This window comes from Camellia sinensis, chromosome 13 (assembly GCF_055761805.1).
Source record: "Camellia sinensis isolate YWXY chromosome 13, ASM5576180v1, whole genome shotgun sequence".
Taxonomy (NCBI): Eukaryota; Viridiplantae; Streptophyta; class Magnoliopsida; order Ericales; family Theaceae; genus Camellia; species Camellia sinensis.
The window spans coordinates 79231836-79246028 of NC_138973.1; the positions used below are offsets into that span (position 1 = coordinate 79231836).

A 14193-nucleotide genomic window follows, 5' to 3' on the forward strand; every position below is an offset into this window, starting at 1 on the left:
TAAAAAAGTCCATAGATTTTTTGTGGACAGATGAGTGTGAAGTCGCATTGGCCGACTTGAAGAAATACTTGACCACAGCTCCAGTTTTCTCAAACTTAGTACCTGGAGAGGAACTGTTCTTATACTTGGCGGTTTCGGAGCATGCAGTGAGTGCAGTGGTAATCAAAGAAAAGAATGGAGAACAAAGGGCAGTATACTATGTGAGTAAAGCCCTTGCAGGTGTAGAGACCAGGTATTTACTCCTGGAGAAATTGACATTGGCCTTAATGATGGCATCCAAGAAGTTGAACCGTTATTTCAAAGCCCATAAGATTGTGGTATTAACTGAGCACCCCTTGAAGTCCCTGCTATAACAAGGAGATCTGACAGGCAAGGTAGCCAAATGGGTAGTAGTATTGGGCCAGTATGACCTGGAATTTAGGCCCAGAACAGCAATAAAGGGGGCCAGGTTTTGGCCGACTTTATGGCCGAGTTCATACCTAAAACCAACCCACGTCGGGCTCCGATGAGTCGCGGCTTAAGGTGTCCAAGGGAACAAGAAGAGACCCAGCTGGGAATGAAAACCCCCCCCAACAGATCAAAAGGAAGAAGAAAAACTGAAGCCCTACAACATTTACATCGGCGACCCCTTTCGTTTGTTTATGGATGGAAGTTCAAACCGTCAAGGAGCGAGGGCATGAGTAGTGCTAGCATCGCCAGATATGCCGATGTTAGAGCAATCTATTCAACTGGGGTTTAAGGCCTCAAACAATGAAGCAGAATATAAAGCACTGATCGCAGGATTGAAGTTGGCAGCAGCAATAGAAGCCGTCGAGGTGGTAGTCTTCCGTGACTCCCAGCTTATTGTGAACCAGGTAACAGGCGAATATACAGCCAGAGATGAAAGAATGATAGCCTATGTCAAAGAGGTTGTTAGATTGTTAGCCTTGTTTCAGGATTGCCGACTACAGGAGGTTAGCCGAGATGACAACAGCCATGCAGATACCTTGGCTAACCTGGCTAGTGCAATGAAATCGGGGGAGGCAAGAATAATAATGGTTGATTATTTATCAGGCCCAAGTGTGGAATCACTGATCACAGAGTACGAAACAATGTGTGTATAGATGGGCCCAAGTTGGATGGCTGCAATAGTAATGTTCCTTAGAGATGGGAAGCTGCCAAATGATCGCAAAGAAGCACACAAGATCAGGCTAAAATCAGCTAGGTTTAGCTTGACAACAAAAGGACATCTCTACAGAAGGTCTTTTACTAGTCCCCTTTTGAGATGTGTGCATCCCTCCCAAGTTGAAGACTTCTTGTATGAAATACATGAAGGAGTATATGGAAGCCATGCTGGGGGCAGATCACTTGCTCATAGGTCCAGTACTCAGGGGTATTGGTGGCCTTACATGCAAAAGGATGTCGAAGCCTATGTCAGAAAGTGTGAGAAATGTCAAAGGTTCACGCCTTTGATACATTAACCAGCAGCAGATTTGAACCCAATGTCCAGCCCTTGGCCATTTGCCCAATGGGGCATGGATCTTGTTGGACAACTACCCCAAGCAACTAGAAAAAGGAAGTTCTTGTTGGTAGCAACTGACTATTTCACAAAGTAGGTAGAAGCTGAATCTCTTGTGAAGATTCGGGATACTGGTGTGAAGAACTTCATATAGAAGAACATCATCACTAGGTTTGGGATCCCAAGGGAAATAATAGCAGACAATGGTACACAATTTGACAGTATGCTAATCAAAAGCTTCTGTGCTAAGTACAAAATCAAGAACTATTACTCTATTCCAAGTTTCTCTCAGAGTAATGGTCAGGCAGAAGCATCCAATAAGACTATCTTAGATGGGATCAAAAAAAGGCTAGCAATAGCAAAGGAAAAATGGGTGAAAGAATTGCCCAATGTACTTTGGGCATATCGGACCACACCGAGAAGGTCAACTGGGGAATCCCCATTTGCCATGGCTTATGGCATAGAAGTAGCCATCCCACTGGAAGTCGATATCTCAGGGATCAGAACCCAATGAGTAGAGAATGGGACTAACAAGGCATTCCTGGCCCGAGATCTAGACCTACTGGAAGAAAGAAAGAAGAGAGTAGCAATTCGACTGGGGGCATACCAGTAGCAGCTTGTTAGGGCTTACAATAAGAAGGTCAACCCAAGAGAGTTTCAAGGTCGTCGACAACACAAAAAGTCCCAAAGAAGGAAAACTTGGCCCAAATTGGGAGGGGCCTTATAGAATTTTCTTGGTCGCCAGCAATGGGGCATATCTACTTGAAGACAGTGATAGCAAAGAGTTACCAAGACCTTGGAACACTTGCAACTTGAAGTTTTTCTATCATTAGATTTTTATTTTTTCGAAATTTATGTAATTAGCCGAAGTAATAATAAAATTTTAGCTTGATTTTGAAATTTGTGTAATAGGACTGACCAGTAAACATGACGAATAACTTAGACTTATTATATAGCAAAGCTGAATTATACTTACATATAATAGAGTTGAACTAAGTTGGCGATGTTTTTGATTGAAACATGACGAATAACTTAGACTTATTATATGGCAGAGTTAAATTATACTTGCATATGATAGAGTTGAACTAAGTTGACAATGTTTCTAATTGAAACATAACGAATAACTTAGACTTATTATATGGCAAAGTTGAATTATACTTGCATATAATAGAGTTGAACAAAGTTGAAATTGAAACAAGACTTGCCATGTCGGCAGAATTAAACTTAGAATGGAATTAAGTGCATTGCAGTTAGGTTAACAGAGAAACCAAGGTTGAGAACCTTGGCTAGTCTTTGATTGAATCTGACTTCGGCGAAAGACTATGCATGCTTAATGTAAACATAAGTGAAACTTAGGTTCACATTAGGGGGTAGAGAGTTGGAGAATGATAAATAAGATTAAAAATAGAAAAGCGTTTGGGACTTGTTGAAATTTTATGGGCCTAAAACTTGTTGAAATTTTAGAAGAAATTTACAAGTTAAAGTTAGCCAGGGTTGTATTGGAAAAGGTATCCGGGATATGTAATTGCCGAGATGGCCAACCAGGTTGCCAAAGCTTGGAAATAGCAAAAAGGAAAAAGTCTTGATAGAAGATAGCATTTGAAAGTAAAAGAGCAACACTTGATAACACTTGTAAAAATATTTTGATTTTTTAAGTGTTAACCGAGGAAAACATTTATGATTTATATCCAAGGTATTATGTCCCGGAGTCATTATACAGCTAAGTTATACTTTGAAGGAATGAAAAAATATTCTAAGTATGGAAGCAAGAAAGGCATTAAATAAAGCAATGAAATATACCTGAGACAAACATACAACACTTGGAAGAAAAGAGAAGACTTGCATTCAGAAAAAAAAAGGCACTTCGACCTAGCAAAAGATTACTTGTTCACAATTACAAAAAGGGCGATGCAGCCAAATTGGAGTTAAAACATTGTCCAAAAGGTTACAAAAACTACAAAGGAGAAAGTACAAGGTACAAAAACAGAGAAAAGATTCTAAAACATGCTATTCTGCGTTGGCGGTTGGTTGTGTTTCGGCCTCAGCAGATAGTTGGGAGAGCTTCTTGGCAACCTTCTCAGCCTCGATCTTGGCATCAATTTCTAGAAGAGTCTTGTCAAGGCTCTTCTCAGCAATCTCAACCTCGGCCTCAGTGATGTTCTTGGGGACCTCGTCCTCGTCGTCCTGAGTCAAGTCAACGGCTTGCTCATTCAAAGTTGGGGACTTGGCCCCAGTAGAATCCTCAGTACCAGCTTTGACTTTGGCTTCTTCTTCTTCTTCTTCTTCTTCTTCTTCCCCCTCAACCTCACCCTCGAATTGGCTTGGAGCAGGAAGGAATGGCACGACAAGTCGGCTATCATCTCAAAGGGATGAGTCCTCGAGAACAACCAACTCTTTTAGAGCAGCCATCCAACCAAGGGTATAACCCCTGTTACATGCCTGTCTGACTTGCTTTTGTATTCCTCACAGACGTCGGCTGCCCCTTCTGCGTAAGCCTACTCGTCCGCCTTCTTAATTTCGGCTGCCTTTGTAGACAGTGCCGTCTGGAGCTTGGTTTGGGCCTAGGCCTCTTTCTCTTTGGCCTCTTTTGCCTCGGCCTGAGGGACCTCGACAACATTTTCTATAGCCACAGCGCGATCCTCGATTGTTTTCAAGGCTAACTTAGTAGCCTTAGATTGATCAAGAAGACCTTGGATGCGAGCCTCAGCTTTGTTAAGCAAAGTGAGAAGTTTGGCTGCCTCCTTTGTCTTTTGGGTTAGTTCTTTCTTAAAACCCTTGGCCTTAATTGCGAATGAGTGACCCTGCTAGATGGCCTACAAGAAAACAAAATAGATTAGTAAAAGTTTGGCTAAGTGTTGAAAGACTTCAAAAGATAAGGGAGAAGACTTACCAAGATGCAGTGCTGCATCATCAGGGCATAGTTTTCATACTCTGTTAGCTCAGCCATTCGGTTGATGTTGGCTGGCAAGAGAACGGCAATGGAGATGGAAGCGCCGACTTCAACACTGTCCAGCGTACTGTCGCTAGCTAGCAAAGGTCGGTCACCCACCATGAATGTCAAGGCCCAAAGGGAGCTAGATTTAAAGACGCCAAATTGATCTATATCCTCAGACCTTGGCCTCTTCGAGAAGGGTGCCTCGGACGAACTAGCCTCAGCAGGCCTCTTCTCAGCAGCGGAGGCGCTTTTCTCAACCTCAGCTAGTTTGGAGATTAGCACAGTATCCTCAGAATCAATCTGAATCACTGTGGCCTTAGCCTTAGCCTTCTTCATTCTTTTTGGCTTTGGCTTTAGGTGGGATGAGGAGGACGAGGATTGCACCGTCACAACCCTAGGGATATCGGCAAGGAGATCCTCAACAATGGCTAGTTTTTGTCCCATCTCTTCAGCAGTGGCGGCTACAGTGACTTTGGTGCCAAAGCAGATTGCTGGAAGTGTAGTTGGTGGGTTTGCAGGATCGTAAGCAGACGCCTCAGTGTTTTGGCGTTTACAACTATGAGTTCTGCCTGTTGGAGCAAAAAGTGGAGCTCGGCATCGGCGTTGGCGTTGGGCTGGAGGGATCAGATGGGGAGCAGATATTGATGGTTGCTCCACTGTATTAGAAGTTGAGGCTTGATCAGGCTTTGGCGATGAAGTAGCAGAGAGAGATGTTGCCGAGGTTAGAGATTTGCTCTTTCGGAGGACGTTGGGCAGGGCCGACTTGTAAGTGGGAATATGGTTCAGTAGAAGAGGCGTCTTGCGCTTCTGCATAGGGAAATCTAGTAGCCTATTTAGATCTCGGCTGGGAACAAATGATTGCCGAAATCCCTTTGCAGGTTGAGGAAGAACTGCAAAAAAGAGTAAGAAGGCAAAAGTATTTAAATGAAGATATATCGAATTGACAAGTCCTAATAGAAATATGGCTAAAAGAATGACTCAGTCCTTACTATCACCCTCTTTAAACTCTGTTCGGCTCAAAGGGTAGAGATGGAGGTCGTCATCGGATAAGAACTACCAGTTGCCCGAGATGATGAAGTAATCATCTCCAGTACCCTTGTTAGAGTCTGGGAGGTTGGCTATTAGTTTGAAGGTGATGGATCTGGGCTTGAGGTAATATATGTACCCTTTTTTAGATTTAAGGCCACACATGGTGTAGTAGAACTGGATGTCGGCTAAGGTAATCCTAGCTTCTTCTCGATGTGCTAGTTCAATTATGCCATTAATGACCCTACAGGAGTTTATGGCGAGTTACACGGGGTTAAGTTTGTAGTAGTGAAGGATTTTTCAAAAGAGAGTGTCGAGGGGAAACTAAAGTCCACATTCGATGAATGCAACAACGGGAAAGGGCATAGACTTTCCATCAGGCATGATGGAGTCCTCCTCCCCAGCCAACCTGAGGTGAACATCGGCTCGAATAGAGAATTCTCGACGGAAATACTCTATTTTTTCTGGGGTGTCTATCCTCCACCTGAACATACCCATGATGTTGGCTAAAGGAAAAAGGTGCAAGATTTCAGAGGAGAGTGGTTGGTGTGGGTTTGAAGAACCACAGCTAAACCCTAAAAAGGAACTGGGGCAAGGGTTTTTCAAGATCTAGGAGAGTTTGTTTCAATTTCCCTAAGGAATGTTGTTTCTATCAAATCCCAAACCTAACTCTATATGGAAACATGAATCAATGGCAAGAATTTGGAAATAAGCAAGAAAAACAGAAAGATGAACATGATTTAGAACCAATAAGTATTCAGAGACAAAATAAACAATCAAGACTTAGACCAAACAAAAGTTTAGCAAGAATAGTGCAAAAAACATTCAAGAAACACAATGACAGAGCTTCATTGAGGAACAAGAAACTGACTCATGATATCCAGAAATATGAGAAAAACACAGAAAAACATAGTGCAAATATTCAGTGGCAGCATAAGTAATATAAAGACGACACAAAAGTGAAGCAGCTTAAAACACAAAAACTGATTTACAAATGATTAAATGTGGCAATCGAAGTGAGGAATTTAAGGAGCACGATGCAAACAAACGAATTCAACAGCAATGGAATAGGCATACAAAAAATATATACAGAGTAATGAAAGGCTGAAACCAAAATCAAAAGAAATAAAGAACTCACCAGTTTGGGCCGAGATCGAGGACATCGGTTTGAGTTTCGTCAGAGTCAGACGGTGGCAATGAGTGGAGAAGAACGGTGAATGCTTCGCCAAAGGACGTGATCAAAGCAAATTGCAGAGCTTGAAGACTTGAACAATGGTAGTTTTTGGAGAGAAGCTTTAGAGAGAGAAAGCTTGGGCAAAAACGAAGGAATGCAAAGTGAAACGACAGAGAGAGAGAGAGGTTGTTATGTTAAAAATTCGAAAGGGTGGGAAACCATAATGACCTGCCTTGGATGACGTATCTGTTAGGCAGTGTACGCAGACGCAACGCGACCTGATAGCGCGTGTCAGGTATAAACCAATGAGAGAGCGATGCGTGAAGAAAATGATTGAGTAAACAATGTGTGATAGCTCATGCGCAGATAGAACTCTTGGAGTTCTTAATTTGATGAAGAAAAAGCCTCGTCTATAGGAGCGATCTCGGTTGAAGAACTTGGTTCTTGGTTCTTGGTCATTGATAAAGTAGACTGCAGAGTCTTGGTCATGAGAAACAAGCGTGTGACGATATCAGCCATGAAGAATGGAGTAAAGTGTTAGCCGACATGCTATGTGGACAAGCGAGGTAGGTTCCATCACCTCAAGATGCCGAGGTGATCACGAAGGACGTGATCAAAGGAAATTGCAGAGCTTGAAGACTTGAACAATGGTAGTTTTTGGAGAGAAGCTTTAGAGAGAGAAAGCTTGGGCAAAAACGAAGGAATGCAAAGTGAAACGACAGAGAGAGAGAGGTTGTTTTTGTTAAAAATTCGAAAGGGTGGCAAACCATAATGACCTACCTTGGATGACGTATCTGTTAGGCAGTGTACGCAGACGCAACGCGACCTGATAGCACGTGTCAGGTACAAACTAATGAGAGAGCGATGCGTGAAGAAATGATTGAGTAAACAGTGTGTGATAGCTCATGCGCAGATAGAACTCTTGGAGTTCTTAATTTGATGAAGCAAAAGCCTCGTCTATAGGAGCGATCTCGGTTGAAGAACTTGGTTCTTGGTTCTTGGTCATTGATAAAGTAGACTGCAGAGTCTTGGTCATGAGAAACAAGCGTGTGACGATATCAGCCATGAAGAATGGAGTAAAGTGTTAGCCGACGTGCTATGTGGACAAGCGAGGTAGGTTCCATCACCTCAAGATGCCGAGGTAATAGAAGCTAGGGGGTAGTTGTGGGGACATATTTAGTAAATGACAACACGTGGCCAAGGTGACGCCGAAGTGCCAGCCAAGGTGCCATGTGTCTTGGTCATGACACCGAGGTGATCTCGACTAGGCCAAGGTTATCTACAGAGACATCGGAATCCGAGATGAGCGAATAAGGGACAAGAGTCCTAGAATTGGAGAGGACCTTAGTATCGATAAAGATAAAGCTCTTAGTGGGTCTAAGGTACATTTTTTGTATTCTGGCTAGTGAGTTAAGCACTATTTGTTATCTTTGAAAGATAACTAAGTACTGACTTGATCGTCGGAGTGCCCCCGGGTGGACGAACCACCGCCAAAATCTTATCTTTTCTGTGACAGGTTGTTCGAACGTAATTTATTCTGTCTGTGCTCTCCTGCTGAGTTCCGGTTTGACAATGTGGTCGGAAATCAGCACCCATAGCGTTCTAATAACATTATTAATTAAAAGCATTTATATATTCTTGACATACGAACTAACTTCTTTTGTTATCTTTTCAAGACAAGACATATATGATATAATGCACTTTCCAATCCAACGAACCAACAAATGATGTGCTCCAATGATTAATGCTATATTTGTTTCATCTTGTCCATTCGAGTTTAGCGGAAATGACCCAAAACACAAATAAAAGTTAGGATAATTTACACTTTACAGCCCTATACTTTATATCAAATCTCACTTTAATCTTACACATGAAATCATAACAGTTAATATTGTAGACTTCTGGTCAAATTTTACTTTGGTCCTTACACATGAAATTGTGACTATTAACCCCTTGTACTTTTGGTAAAATCTCATATTGATCTCTATACAAGTATCAATGTCCCCTTTGTGTTACTCAGTTGTTCAAATCATTAACAGAATCTACTCATGTGATAAGAACGTGACTATCACATGAGAGTAAGAAAGAAAAATTATCTATATTTTTCACCAATACACACTTTATCCCAAAATTTATATCAAAATATGATTGTATTAGACTAAACAAAACGTAAATTGTGAACAATTAAGAAGATGAACTAGGATTTTGCATAAATTGGAATCACGAAACTTTATTTTTCACGGTAACACAGTCTTCTGTCTATTCATCTTTCTTTCTCTTTGATATTTTTGTCGCATTTTTTTATTTTATTTCAAAAGCTCTACTTTCTTATCTTTTCATCCTAATTTTTACCATACAAATATATATATTGTAGTACATAATTCTCATGTGCTTATCACGTAGGACAAAGTGTGTTTACAGGAAACATGAATGATTTTCCCCTCTTACCTACATTTCGTAGTCACATTTTTGTCACATAACTGAATTCTGTTAAAGATTTAAAAATAAAATAATAGAATAGGGATATTAACACTTCTGTAGGGACCAAAGTGAGATTTGAGTAAAAGTGCAGGGGGTTGACTATCACGATTTCATGTGTAGGAACCAAAGTAGGATTTGATCAAAAGTGTAAAAGGTTGATTGTCATGATTTCATGAGGGCCAAAGTGAGATTTGGTGTAAAGTGCAGGGGTGCGAAGTGTAATTTACCCTAACATTTGTTATGGACATTGAGCATTTTGGGTAGGGCTAAGCAAGGAATCCGTGAAATCCGTAATCCGATCCAGTCCAGTCCAATCCGATAGGTTTGGATTGGTTTTTTGAACCCGCGGTTCAGTTCCGGATTGAAGATTTAAAAATCCGTAGTACGCGGATTGGTTCCGGATTGAACCCCACGGTTCCGGATTGGAACCGATTCGGACGTATACAAATAGTATATATTTTTATTAGATATATCCTCCCACATAGTATCTTCTCTTATTCTATATAAAATCTAAACTCAAACCTAAAACCGTATAACATCTTCTTTTATTACTTTTGTTTGTTAGTTTTTAATTTTAATTTGTAATGGTCTAAATATTTATGGTGAAACTAGTTTTCTTATGATTGTTTAAATTCTAAAACAGTATGCCACTATTATAGAAATATATGTTGCTATTGTGGAACTAATATAGCGTTATGTTTATATTTTTATGAAATTAAAGTGTTATATATATTTTTTTGTTATTTAATTATGTGAATCCGTGGTCCTAAACCAATCCAATCTGTATTTAAATGGATTGGTTTGGATTGGTTTCACGATTTAAACGGATTGGATTGGTTCCAATTTTTCAAGAACCGTAAATAACGGATTGGTCCTGGTTTTACCCCAATCCGGTCCAATCCGGACCATGCTCACCCCTAATTTTGGGTTTGTTTATTTGGTTTTTTTTTTTTAATGTTCATTTTTAGTGAATTTTTTACCAAAAAAAAAAAAATCAAAATGATTTAGGCTTCTAGATTCAGCTCGACGAGGTGAATAGAAAAATTTTAAGATTTTTAAAAAAAATTTAAAAAGTCTAGATAGTTTTTTAACTTATTTTGGCTTTTTCAAATTTTTTTTAGAATATTTCAAATTTTTTTAATTTTTAGATTTGTTTGCACATGACGAACTGAAGAAGTGAAAAAATGACATAATATTAAAAAAACAAATCACTAAAGACAAAATAATTTAGCGAAAGATACGACTTTTTTAAGTGTTCTAAACAAAAAAAATACAATTGTATGTCCGACCAAAATTAATGTTATTCAAGTTCTTTGTTCTTTTTAAGCACTTCCATTGTTTCTAGTGTCAAACATTTCAAAAATGAAAATTCTATTCATAGAAAAAATTTATACAAAATATTTTATAAGATTGATGTGGTAAAGTCATTATTGTAATAAATTCATTTTTAACGATATTCTATTTTGAAGTAAATGATCCACAATAAACTACATCGTTATATATAAAAAATTGTGAATATATTTTTTGTTTATATAATATTACTCTTTAAAAATTAATAGAGGTCCATCAGTTGCAAAAACCAAAAATATTGTGTCGTATGAGAAGAGCATACAAGAGCCGTGCACAAAAGATTAAGCGAGTTGAACTTGGATTTAGTTGATGGATAATTGTCACATTTGTATGGACAAGAATCCAAGTCAGTTGTATGGACAAGAATCCAAGTCAGTTGTATGGACAAGAATTCGTATGAGAAAGAAGAAAAAGAAAGAAAGGAAATGCCTGTCCACAACTAAAAATTAAAAATTACATACAGATTGTTTTAACATTTTGCTTCTTATATTATTTTAGTCTCTATATTTTTAATTGGTTCAATTTTAATTGTTAATTTTAGATTTTATATCAATTTGGCATAATTGATAAGTTGTTAGTGTCTTTGACAAAAAATTATTAATTAATTGGTTGAGATTATTTCACAAAATTGAGTGAATTTATAATTTTTTCCTAAAAATATGACACTTGCCATTTATGTGGGTATTTTTTATTAAAAAATTATAACAATTATCATCAATTAGATTAAATTAAGACAAATTCCAAAATTCAAAGTCAAAATTGAGTTAAATGAAATTACAAGTACAAAAATCAAAATAGAGATACTATTGACATAATTTGTCCAAAATAAATAAATAATGGATAATAAAGATGCAGGGGAGGAGGAAGACACTCCACTCAAATTGCAAAGACTCACTCACTCAGAACTTCCAAGAATCAAAATTTTTAATCAATGGAGCAAGAGGGTGTTAGCAACTACACCAAGGTTTGTGTTACAGGAGGCTCAGGGTATATTGGTTCTTTCCTTGTTAAGAAGCTATTACAGAAGGGCTATACTGTCCATGCCACACTGAGGAACTTAGGTCTCTCTCTCTCTCTCTCTCAGATTGGTGTTTGTGTAGGTGTAGTAAACCTTAAATTTTTATTTTGATGGTTTCATGTTGCAGATGAAAAACCCAAAGTAGAGCTTCTTAGGTCCCTTCCTAATGCAGACACCAGATTAGTACTATTCCAAGCAGATATATACAATCCCACTGAATTTGAACCAGCAATTAGAGGCTGCCAATATGTTTTTCATGTGGCTACCCCAATGCAGCACGATTCCCAGAGCTCTCAGGTTCTAATTCATGATTTTCTCTTGTTGTCTCTAATATGTATAAATTTCAATGATGTTGAAAATTAATTATAATTGAACAGTACAAGGATACATCTGAAGCAGCCATTGCCAGCGCGAGGATCATAGCTAATTCTTGCGTTAGATCACAAACTGTTAAGCGGCTCATCTACACAGCTAGTGTAGTGTCATCATCGCCATTGAAAGAAGATGGGTCTGGCTATAAACCCTCCTTCAACGAATCCTCTTGGACTTCTCTAAACCTCTCTTATACTTTCAGCAATGATTTTTTTCTGGTATGCTTGGTTGATAATGCTCCAAATCAATCCAAAAAACATATTTTGAGTGATTTTTGTACAAATTCAAAGTTAATTTTTATTTTATTTTTTCTTGGTAGGCATATATTAAATCGAAGACATTAGCAGAGAAAGAAGTGTTGAGCTATAATGAAATTGAAAACAGTAAATTGGAAGTGGTGAGTCTGGCTTGTGCACTTGTGGGAGGAGACACTCTTCTTTCCTACTTTCCTGCTACTTCTACTATAGCTGTAATTATATCACAGCTCACTGGCAATCTCTCATGCTATGCCGGCTTAAGATTTCTCCAAGAACTTTTGGGTTCAGTTCCGCTACTACACATTGATGATGTTTGTGAAGCGCACATATTCTGTATGGAAAAAAAGTCGCTGAGAGGTAGATTCTTATGCTCTGCCGTGGATCCAACTATACAAGAGATATCAAATTACTACCAAGAAAACTATCCCCAACTAAAGATAACACCAGAGTAAGTGACTCTGTCGAACTTCATTGGATGGTGTTTTTTTCTTTCTACAAATTCCAACAACACCCCCCCCCCCCCCCCCCCCCCCCCCCCCCCCTAACTTGACTTCAAATTGATCAATATGAGTTCATTTTTAGGCTCGTGGGAGGACCGAGCAGAGGAAGCAGCTGTGATTCTGGGAAGCTGATGGAAATGGGTTTTCAGTATAAATATGATATGAAGAAGATATTGGATGATAGTGTGGATTCTGGTTTCCGACTAGGAGCTCTCCCGCTTAACTAAATCAATTGGTGACCTATATTAATATATAGTTCAAATCCTTTGTGTCTGTTCCGTGCATTTTTCCTCTATTTATAAAATTGTCCTAAAAAAAAGACATTGAAACCATGAACCCTGACTTTTGGGTTCAATAATATATTCTCACTTAGTAGTTTGTTATAAGATTTATGGAGATGTGCAATCACCCTTTGTATTGCTCCAGAATCTTTTATTTTCAGTAATTCGAAGAGAAAATCTGTAATAGACTATTTGATTGTTGCAATAAAGAGATAAGCATTTAAATGCACCCGCTGTGTGCTTTAGTATATCTACAGATATTGCTGTGACAAAATGAGCCATTGTTTTGATCAACCAACGTTCATTTCATTATTGTTATGGGCCCTTCTACATTTGTCGTTCATTTTTCAATGTTCTTATTGGGGGCACTTAGGCGTAAGTCTACTTTTAAATCTTTTGGCCATTAAGCTCAAGGTTTAATTTCTTTGGGCTGAAATGATATAATTTGTCTAAAACGACAACTATTTGATGAAATCAACCTATCTGTATATCTCTTGAAATCATCCAATTTGTCTATTTGTAGAAATTCACCAAGCATATATACTTTCTTATTTGTTGAAATTTACTAAACTACTTATCTGTTGAAATGTGATGCATGTCACTCATTCAACATCCTATCTGTTGAAATACCACACATTTATCTCATCACCACCACTCGTAGCCGTTACAAGCCAATTATTGCTGCCGTCAACTTTTCCGACACGTCTTTATCACCAAATAAGATTTTATCTTAGATATAATGTCTTATACCATTTTTAAATTGATTTTTTCACAAATTTTCTCTCTTGAAAATGGCCTAACCACTGAGGGTGACCTCTAGGGTTACATCCTAAGGAGCTAAGGCCCCAAAGGTCACCTTTAGGTGGTACTACACTGTAAAGCTACTTAACAATGTAGCCGTAAGTCACAGACTCACACATAGATGGGGATTTGAATCCACACTCCTGACACTAGGTACAGATTGTCCAGACTTAGAAGATTCATCATACTAATCATATATGATATCACCCAGATAACTTACTCCAAAAAAAGTGAAACACAAAATCTCAATGTTTATACCTCAAGACGTTACACCTCCTGGTTAATCAATTTTCTTTCTTATTGATTCATAGATTATTATTTCATTACACTTCGAGTAGTTGTAAAATCCGAGGATGATTGTAGTCATCCTTTATATTGACTGATTCCTAGTTTTGGTTTTGGTGTGAAAAGCCAGACCAAACTAGGCTCTTACTGTCTTCTATTAACTTGTTGGCACCATAAATCTGCATTTTATTATTATTTATCATTTATATAATTGC

At 38.5% G+C, this 14193-nt stretch overlaps 1 protein-coding gene across 1 annotated transcript; it reads left to right on the forward strand.

Moving 5' to 3' along the window:
- Positions 1-11271: 11271 nt before the first annotated feature.
- Positions 11272-13121, forward strand: LOC114258680 (NADPH HC-toxin reductase 1). Its single transcript, XM_082902593.1, has 5 exons — positions 11272-11525; positions 11610-11779; positions 11860-12072; positions 12174-12559; positions 12694-13121. Exons 1-5 carry the CDS (start codon positions 11396-11398, stop codon positions 12836-12838), a joined length of 1044 nt encoding a protein of 347 aa, XP_082758719.1. The 5' UTR covers positions 11272-11395; the 3' UTR covers positions 12839-13121.
- The last annotated feature ends 1072 nt before the right edge of the window (positions 13122-14193 follow it).